This window comes from Solanum pennellii, chromosome 7 (assembly GCF_001406875.1).
Source record: "Solanum pennellii chromosome 7, SPENNV200".
NCBI classification, from domain to species: Eukaryota; Viridiplantae; Streptophyta; class Magnoliopsida; order Solanales; family Solanaceae; genus Solanum; species Solanum pennellii.
Genome location: NC_028643.1, coordinates 49,916,783 through 49,926,415, shown reverse-complemented (window position 1 = coordinate 49,926,415; position 9,633 = coordinate 49,916,783). Strand labels below are relative to the sequence as shown.

Below are 9,633 nucleotides of genomic sequence, written 5' to 3'. Positions count from 1 at the left end.
AATCAATTTTTAGATAATAATTTGTTTTGCAAAAAAAAGTATTGTATAACATTTAATGGAAATTGATCATTGATAATAATATTAGCAAACCAGATAGTGTTTTGATGATATTTGAGTGTAAGAAGATGACAATAATTGCTAGTATTGTTAAAGTGTTGATATAATGTTAAAAATTTGATTAATTATGAATAGAAAAAGGCTTCTCAAGAAAATGTGAAAAGAGATCATTTTCCCATTTCTTAGGTAGAAAAATATTTTCTTTAGAAATGACTATTTGAAGTTAAAAGTTGAGATAATTACCCAAAAATAAAAGAGGTATTAAATTTTCAAAACCCTTTAGCTGGAAACATTTTCTCTAGTCAAACATAGAAAAATAACATTTTTCTTTTAAAAAAAGTTATCATCCACACCAAACACACTTTTAAAAAGAAGGCTATATTTCAAATGAACAAAGAAAAGGGGATGGATTTAAGCTCCACCAAGATTGTCTTTTTAATTCAAGCCGCTCTAAGGTGACAATTTCTTTTACATAGATGCTTATTATTTCTTATATAATAAAATTTGAAGTCATAAATATATGAAGAAGGAGATATAAAATCGAACCTCCTTTGAGATCATGTTCAGTAGGAAATATTGCACCCATTGCAAAATTATATCTCTCTGACATTCTTTGAAGTGTAACAATCCATCTTTCAGCTCCATATGTTTGATGACCATACACCAAGTCTTTAAAAATATCATAAACCTGATTTTTATCATCTACTTGAATATGTTCAATCCATGTAACCTATAAGGAAAAGAATAATCACGAAAGCAAATTAAAAATTAGATGGAACGTTGGAATTTTTTTTTATTGGAACATAATAGTGTATGTTATAAGGTGAAAATTGTTTAAGATAGTAAAAGGAGAAAACTATTCATCTGCTTTTGCTTTAGATTTAAATATCTAGGACTTGAACATTATAACATGGGTCGGGATTCAACATTGTTAATTTAATAATACTCATAGGTTTGTCGACTCTCATAGCACATGTTAAAAAGTATAGTTATTGAATATAATGCATTAAATACTACTTCTAAGAGTGTTCGCGGGGAATGTGCAATGTTATTTATGAGACAAAAAGATCATTTATTGTTCCAATAATGAGGACACTTTAATAAGTCCCTATCACACGTCCAAAAGTTAAATAATTGAAACGTGAACAACATAACATAAGGATCTAAAATTTGATAAATCGAGAATTAAGATAGGTATGATTATAATTCTATCATATGAAGACAAATAGACATCATAATATATGCATCGGTACATTGTAACTTTTACTTATGTAACATGCTTTTTTGAAAATAAGCTACATGTAAATAGTTATAAATCTTCCAATGGTTTGAGTTGTGCAAACAACCTCTTGTGAAAATGCAGGGTGCAGTTGTGTTTCCCTGTGGTCCGGCCTTTCGCTGGACCCTGGTATGGAAGGAGGTCAATACATTAAATTGCCTCTTTAAATAAAAAATGCAAAGAGAGATATTATTCTTACCATACTTCCTCCATTGCCCAAATCTTGAATTGCACAACCAGAAGGAAATTTCCAAGCATACGAAGGTACATTAGTTTGGGTCTCTTTGAATAAATCATATGAAACATCCAACACTATCCATGTTGTTTTATCAAGTTTTCTGCAACAACGTATGATGAAAAATTCTCTAGCTTCCACTAAAGGAGATAAAGTATGCAATTGTTCATACATCTGTTTTCAAGAACCAAAATATAACTATATTATTTTAAGAAGCAATTTTAATATTTATTTGAATTTAGTGGAAAAATTCAAAATAATTAATAATTTACCAATTGTATAGAGCCTTCAATATTCGCAGGTTTAACAACATCAATATTCCTAGCTTTTCTGACTATAGTTGAAAACATGTTCATCCATTTGATCTGCATATGCAAACTCAATTATTTTAAATATATAATTAATGATTAAACAACAACATTTTCACCTCAAAATAATTTCAAGTAATGAGAGTAGTTATTTAAATACTCTTCGCTCATGTTGGTGGCTCCATTTAAACTTATCAAAATCAATATTGTATGGGAGAAAATTAAAAACTTAAATGGCCTATTGAAAAAATAATTATAAATTTGAAGTCGTTAAAAAAATTTGAAGTTTTCAACAATAGTCCAAAAAGTGGCTAGCACACACAATTTTTACTCTGCTATGTATAACTAAACAAACCTAAGACCCTATTACTAACATGTCCTAAATTCGTATGAGCCTAAGACCAAAGTATACAACATCACTCGTAAACTAAATTGTTATAGCATGAAAACGTTAAAAAAACTTACCGGGTCAAGAAATATTGGGATCAACTCAGTTACGGTCATTGGCACAACTCCAAAATGCTTTGATGATTCAATTCGAGTAGTGGATGATTTATAAGGACGATATGAATTTGGAAATTTTCTATCATAACTCTCACAATGTATAAAACACCTTTCATCACCTGATGATTTTACCCAGACAGGATCATTCACATCCAAAAGTACAAGCATTTCTTTCATACCAGCATCAACAATATCAAAAATTGATTTTCCCCTATTGTCATGTTGAATACCATAATTTCCTTGTGGTAATGAGGACATAATTGGGATGTTATTGTTATTTATTAATTGTGCTTGAACATTATTGTCTTCATTATGATTATTTTCTTGATCAAAAGGAATGGGAGATCCACATATAATTTGGCTCAACAAGCAATCATTTGAGGAATCTAGTAGAGATCCAAGAGTAGAACTCAGTGGTGCCAAATTTGAATCTATCCCAAAAGATATTCCATGAGAACTTGAGATGATTCTTGATATTCTTAAGTGCTGCAAAATAGAAAAAGTGAAGCTATATATTTCATCATGAATAGAGAAATGAAGCATATCATTTTCACTTAAAATTTTGCAAGAATCCTATTAGTAAGCCAAGGAAAAGAGGAAATGAGAAGCATTGTAAAAAACATGATAGCCACAAAATCCAAGTATCCATCTTAAACATTTCAAATAAGAAGAAAATATTTGATCCCAACCAGTAAAAAAATATTTGGTGTCAAATTTACATTTCGCATTTTTATTCTTGCATGTGTGTTGAGATGCTTTGCGTATATCATAAGTAAACTACGAAAAACACTCAGTCGACATAAAAAGGAAGAATAAGGACAATTCACCCCCACGCCCTCTTGCATTTTTAATAGTAATCAGAGCAAGATCCGTAACTTATTTCCTAACATGAAGTGAGAAAAGATCATGTAAAACTAAGTTAATATTGAAGCATTATTTCAAAAAGGAACTTGACAATTAACATGTCGTTGTTTCAATGAGAAACATTTCTCTCGTTGGGAAGTAAAAATGGAAACATCCACAAAATCTTATGATGTAAGAGTGTGGGGAGTTATTACAACCCTATTCCTCTTACCAATAAGTTAACTAGTAAGAAATATTTATCGACAAATCTTCCCCTGAATAGCCCTTTTCTCAGTCTTGCTATTACGCATTCAAATTTCATTTTTCTTATATATCGAGATGGGTTTGGAGACTCAAGCCTATTTCTACTAGTTTCAAATCTAACTCCAAAGAACTCATCAAGTCAACATGGGTACCTAACAAAAAAGTAATTATAGGACCACCGCAACAAGTCAAAAAGAAAATGATATTTTCTTAGTGCATGTTCGAATCATGTGACAGGCAACAAAAAAAACTATTTAAATTTATTGAAGATTTTAAAGGAGGAAATAACTCTAAAGGAATTGTAATTGGTATAAGGTAATTTTACTTTCAATGAGAATTGCAATATTACTTATGTTTATCTTGTTCTTGTGAATAGATCAAAATACAATCTTCTGAACAAAACAACTATGTGACGCGAAGCTTAAAGTAAAATTTAAAAATCATGATGTGTTATTGAAGGCAACACCCAAAAAACTATACTGGCTGGAATTAGAGACAAAAATGTATCTGTCCTAGACTCCATCAAAAGCATAAGTGAACACATTTTTCTAGCCTAATTATTAGGAAATCCTTGGATTTTAGCATAAGGAATTTGGTCATTCATGCATGTGTCTTATTGAAAAACAAGCTACACATATTTGGACTGCCCAAGCAATATCATACCAAATACCATATCTGCCATGCATGTCCAAAGGGTAAGAAAACTAGAAATTCTTTTATTTCAAAAGATATTGTCTGTACTACGAGCATCGATGAAAAAATATGCGCATTTATCATTGTTGATTTATTTGGGTTATATTTGTTGATCATAAAGACGATACTTTGAAAAAATTAGAGTTCTTCTGTGATAAAGTACAGAAAGACTTGGATACTACATTACTTCTATATGAAGTGATTATGTAGGAGAATTTGAAAATAAGGCATTTGAAAAGTTCTGTAAAGAGCAAGGCTACTCTCACAATTTTATCATTTCCAAGATCTCCTCTCAAAATGGAGTCGTAGAATGAAACAACAAAATTGTGACCTAAACCTTCACGAGAGGCACCAACACTAGCCTGGAATGATAGAACTAACTATCTACTAACATGACATCAACTAAACAACAAAAAGGGAGTAATTTTCAATAATATCATAAATAAAAACCATTATCCCCAAACCTTGGGGAAGTAACACCCTAGATACTAAAACTCATGTACCAAACATCTACATTGTCTAGGATGTGGAGATGCAAGCCCAAAACAATAAGAGTTTAAGTTTGGAAAATGAACTAGAGGAATAGAGGAATCTATAGTAGCTCAGATGAAGTTGCTCACACTTGGTTTTAACAAGTGTTAGAATCACAATTGAGGTTGCGAAGAAGCCGCCAAAATTTGTCATATACTCAAAAAGAGAAAGAACAAATGAACTATCAATACACAAAATTCAAAAGTGTACTAATAGATCATCGGCAAACTCCAGTGATATAAAATATGAATGGATGACCATAACATACAAAAATAAATAACATAGGCAATAAACATGATCAACATCATTACAACATAGACAACCTAGTTCACTCACGGAACCCACACACAAATAATCACATGTACTAGGTGTTGTACCTGGGCAGATCATAAATAGGAAACAAACAGTCATCACCTACCTCAAATAAACCGCAAAATGCTCTAAAGAACTTGAGATTTTCCCTTGTTATGATACCTAGCTTATCCTAGGCTTAGGAAATATCAATATAACGCATCATCATACCCAATTGACCTAAATACACATGTATTATATCCTAATCCCACACCCCAGGTTTTCCACCATTTTACCAACCTAAACTCTCCCCTAATGTAATCACCATTTATTTTAACGCCTATAAATAGAATAATTAACCTAGGGCAATCATTTTACCTTTACTTATGATAATGATGGAAATAGATGAAATTCACCCTCGGTTTCCCCCGCTCTTCCTTAACACAAGGTTGCAAAATATTGAGTTGTTTTAGAAATTTTCTGCATTTATTGCGACTTAACCTCACTATAGAGGCCTAATCCACTATAAAAGGAGTTAAATTCACCTTATAGCGACATAGGCTCAAAACTCCTTCAAAATTAGATTATTTCTCAACACACCTTTAAACCTTTATGTTCCAAACCAACCCTTTCAAGCTAAGTCCCTTATTGGGAGTTTTATTTGCCTGAATTTACTTATGAAAAGTCCCTTGAACTACTTATCGTCTTAGTAATAGAAAAAGGTTTTGTTAAGTCACATCAACTTCAAGTCTTCGCAACTCAGACAACAAACTTCGTATGTACGTTGATGCTGATTGGACTTCTTGTAGATGGGATATTTTGAGAGCATTGTATGTATGTAGTGCCTAGTTTAGCACCAAGTTTAAGTATAATTCTCATATAAAGTTATTGAACATTATATTACACCTTGGGGGATTTATGAAATTAAAGGTAATGATTCTTGCAAATTTGGTGATAAGAGGAAGGTTGTGAATCTACAAATTTAGCAGAAGCATTAGCAGCTAAACATGGACAAATGTTAATTAAAGAGCAAAAATATTAAAGGTTTACCTCCTCTCTCATTCTTTGACTTTCCGTTTTCAAATTTTCTAAATTACGCATTCTTTCTTCTTCTCCAATGGATGGACCATCACATTGTGGGCACATATTATTTTTCTTCTTCTCTTTCATTGCCATAATCTCACAACGGAAAAATTCATTTTCTTGTCGAAGAGTATAGTTGTGTAATTTGTCACCTTTTGCCTGAGGAAATATATATTTAACACAAACTAATCACATATATCTAGGAAGTCAAACAAAATCTTGGGATAATATCATTTTTCATTCCTAAAATTTAGAAATATTTTGACTTTGGTCCTTTTGATATTTGAAAAAAAATCATTTAGATTGAAATTTAATTGATATGTGTGTTTCTAATTCTTTTAGGTAAAGTTGTATGTAGTAAGAACTACTTTCAAAACAATATTATCATTAAATATGAACTAACAACACAAGCTTAATATAAGACTTAATTAATTAAGTCATGGGGAGATCAATAATTATAATAAATTTGGGAATATTTACAATAAGAATCAAAAGTGCACATTTCATTAATCGAAGGTATATGTAAATAATAATTAAAGGACCAAAACTACAATTAATTCTTTTTAGAAAAAATGTGTAAAAATTATTAATCTTTTCTCTATCTTTGGTTAAAAGTTCAAATTTTTGCTCTCACATGAACAAACATACATTTTCTTTCTCATATGCAGTATATATTTTTGATGGATTATTTCTACATGGGTCAAAAAAATTAGCCCATCAAAAAAATTATCTATCCACCACATTCAAATTTTGAAAGATTTGGCTACCCATATTTTCATGGGGATCAATTGGGGTGCAACTGAAGGTAGCATGTTTAGAAGTTGGTTGATATATATCTAATAAAATCACACAAAGTGAGATTCGGAAAAGGTATAATATTTGTAGATTTTACTAAAACTTGAGATGTTAAATGTAGCCATAAAGAAGAAAAAATATAGTTTATACGATAATTAGAAAAATAACAAGAAAATAAAGTAAGAAAAGGAGTTTTTTGGTTAATGTTGGGAGATTGGGTAGTGGTCCATTTTAAGCTCAACTCATCCCAAATAATCTATAACGCTCTCATTCATTTATTCATCCCACTTTTACTAGTCTCAAACTAGTTCAACCCACCCATTTAATATTTTAAGATCACTTTCATTCATCAACGAATCCCAAAAAAAAATAGTTTCTAGTTGTAAGTTGTGTGTTTTCTTTAACTAAATTCTCAAACTCCAATAGAAATACAACATGATTACCATTTAGTAATTTTCTTGATATGTTTTGGAAAATGTTAAAGGACTTTATCCTTTTTGAATAATTAAAGACGATTCTATCACTTATTTTAATGAGTTACCAATTGAATTGAAGGCTGAATAAAATTACTTTAACTTTTTTAATCAAATTCATATATTACTGAGGCAAATAACTTATTTCAAATCTATTGATAAATTCAATGACAAATAAATAACTGATTCAGAAAAATAAAAGTAAAATACATCACTAATAGAATTAGTTCTATAAAGAGGGAAACAAAATTAAAAAGGTGAGGAAGTAAGTGAACTAATAAATAGTATAGTAAGAAATTGTTATATTTAATTACACATCCAAAAACTTTAACAACATTTAGAGAAGCAATTTGGGGCTAACTAAAGCGATTCAATAGTCTTGCCATGGAGTCGTCTCTACTTTTATCTACTCATTTTTTTAGTTTGTTTTAATCAATTATTAAAAAAATACATAATAACTCTTCATTGGAAGTAAATAACAACAACAACAACAACAACAACAACAACAACAATAATAATAATAATAATAATAAATAAAAAAAAACAGAAATCAATTGAGTATAATTAATCAATAAAAAGACTAAATAATTAAAATTACCTTTGTTTGCGACCTTTTGTTTTGAAACCAAGCCATAATCTGTTTAGAGTCAAGCCCAACTTTTCTGCCCAATTGGTTTTGCTGGTCCTCGCTTGGATGTTGACATTCCTCGAAAAATCTTCATTCAAATATTCACCAGAAAATATATTATTAACTTAATATTTTTAAAAAAATATAAAGCTAAAAATGAAAAGATTAATAAAACCTTGTTAATATAATAAAATATACGGTTAATTGGTAAGCAAGTTCTATCATTAATTAGTATCTCTGGTTCTAGTGGCAGAATTAAGTTGTCCTCGGTTGAGAAGATTTTACCACCAAAATGAACCTAATTCCCAATGGGAATTTAGATTAGTAGGCATTACATACTGATCTAGGTATTGACGAGTGATAACTATGTATTTATCTTTATTAAGAGAGACCTCGTATTTGCTTGAAACTTGTCCCCACCCCCCACCCCCAACATGAGACTTTTTCACACAAAATATGACTTAATTGGGTCCTAAAGTGGGACTTTCTAATTCAAATACTGATTAGTTGGACCTAAAGTAATTTTTTCTTTTCGAATCTAAATTACTAAGATTTCAAATTAAGATATTTTGATGTAAATTTAAATTAGTTAAGCCTCAAAAAGGTATTATATCAATCCAAAAGTGATTGTTTTTTTTTTCTGTATGTGTTGGCAAAAAACATTAAGACATTAAAATTAAAGAAACTCATCTCTTTATGGTAAACTTTTTAATGAATAATCAAGAATAACCCAACCCATTTTTGTATGTACACAGTAGATCAATCATCCAAAAAAACTATGATTGAATCATTTTAGCAATTCAGTCAAAAACAATTTAATAGCAAAATCAAAATATAGATCTTTTACTAAATATGAATGAGATTATTAAAGAAAAAAAGGAAAACATAAAATCAATATAAATTAATGCAAAAAAGTAAAAAATAAATTATCATACCGGTAATGAGTTTTTATTTAATCACTCATATCTCTTAAGAAAATAACATCATATCTTTAAGCAAACGAAACTTAAAACTTGAACATACATGGGGGTTCAATTTTCTATTTGTCGTTTTGTAAATAAAATTGTTCTTACTCTTCAAGTTGTTGAGTTTTCTCCACATCATACTTGTGGCAATGTCTTTGTCTTTTTGGGGTGGTCGATGATTCTCCAACTTGTTTTTTCCCAGAATCTGTCATTTTTCTTTGCTAAATTTTTGTTCAATAAAAAAAATTAACAAAAAAAAACACAAAAAAAAAGTCTTAATATAATTATTTACCAATCAATTTATATGAGAAATAACTAAGACAAAGAGAAAAAGAGATATATAAAAGAGATTTTTACACACCTTTCGATTGATGAGTAGATATAGAGAAATGTTATATGTCCATAGTAAGTGATCTCTTTATATAGTAGAAAATAAATTGACTTTGGATCAGTACATTAAATATGATATTACAAAAAATTAAAAGGGAAATTATATAGAATTTAAAATGTGAACACAAGATAAGAATTGTGATTTATTACGTTTGTCTTTTACAAAATATTTTTTTTTGGGTAAGTTGTTGGAAAAATGAGATTTCCAACATTAGTAAGGCTTGCTATTTATATATTGTCTACGCAATTTACATTATAAATTAAATATCATGAATGGAAATAATATTATGACAT

General features: G+C 29.5%; 1 protein-coding gene across 1 annotated transcript; it reads right to left on the bottom strand.

Annotated features, from left to right (window-relative positions):
• Positions 1-547: 547 nt before the first annotated feature.
• Positions 548-9,166, bottom strand: LOC107025053 (homeobox-leucine zipper protein HDG11-like). The gene is made up of 7 exons (XM_027918502.1): positions 9,058-9,166; positions 7,955-8,072; positions 6,056-6,247; positions 2,345-2,869; positions 1,844-1,936; positions 1,536-1,745; positions 548-787 (listed from the first exon to the last, which is right to left on the bottom strand). The coding sequence occupies exons 1-7, from the start codon at positions 9,159-9,161 to the stop codon at positions 548-550; spliced, it is 1,482 nt and encodes a 493-aa protein (XP_027774303.1). The 5' UTR covers positions 9,162-9,166.
• Between the last annotated feature and the right edge of the window lie 467 nt (positions 9,167-9,633).

Coding starts and splice junctions, on each gene's coding strand:
- LOC107025053 (XM_027918502.1), bottom strand. CDS start 9,161: ATGACAGATTCTGGGAAAAAACAAGTTGGAGAATCATCGACCACCCCA. Junction 8,073..9,057: donor AAAACTCAACAACTTGAAGA/GTAAGAACAATT, acceptor ATTTGAATGAAG/ATTTTTCGAGGAATGTCAAC. Junction 2,870..6,055: donor GTCAAAGAATGAGAGAGGAG/GTAAACCTTTAA, acceptor TCTATTTTGCAG/CACTTAAGAATATCAAGAAT.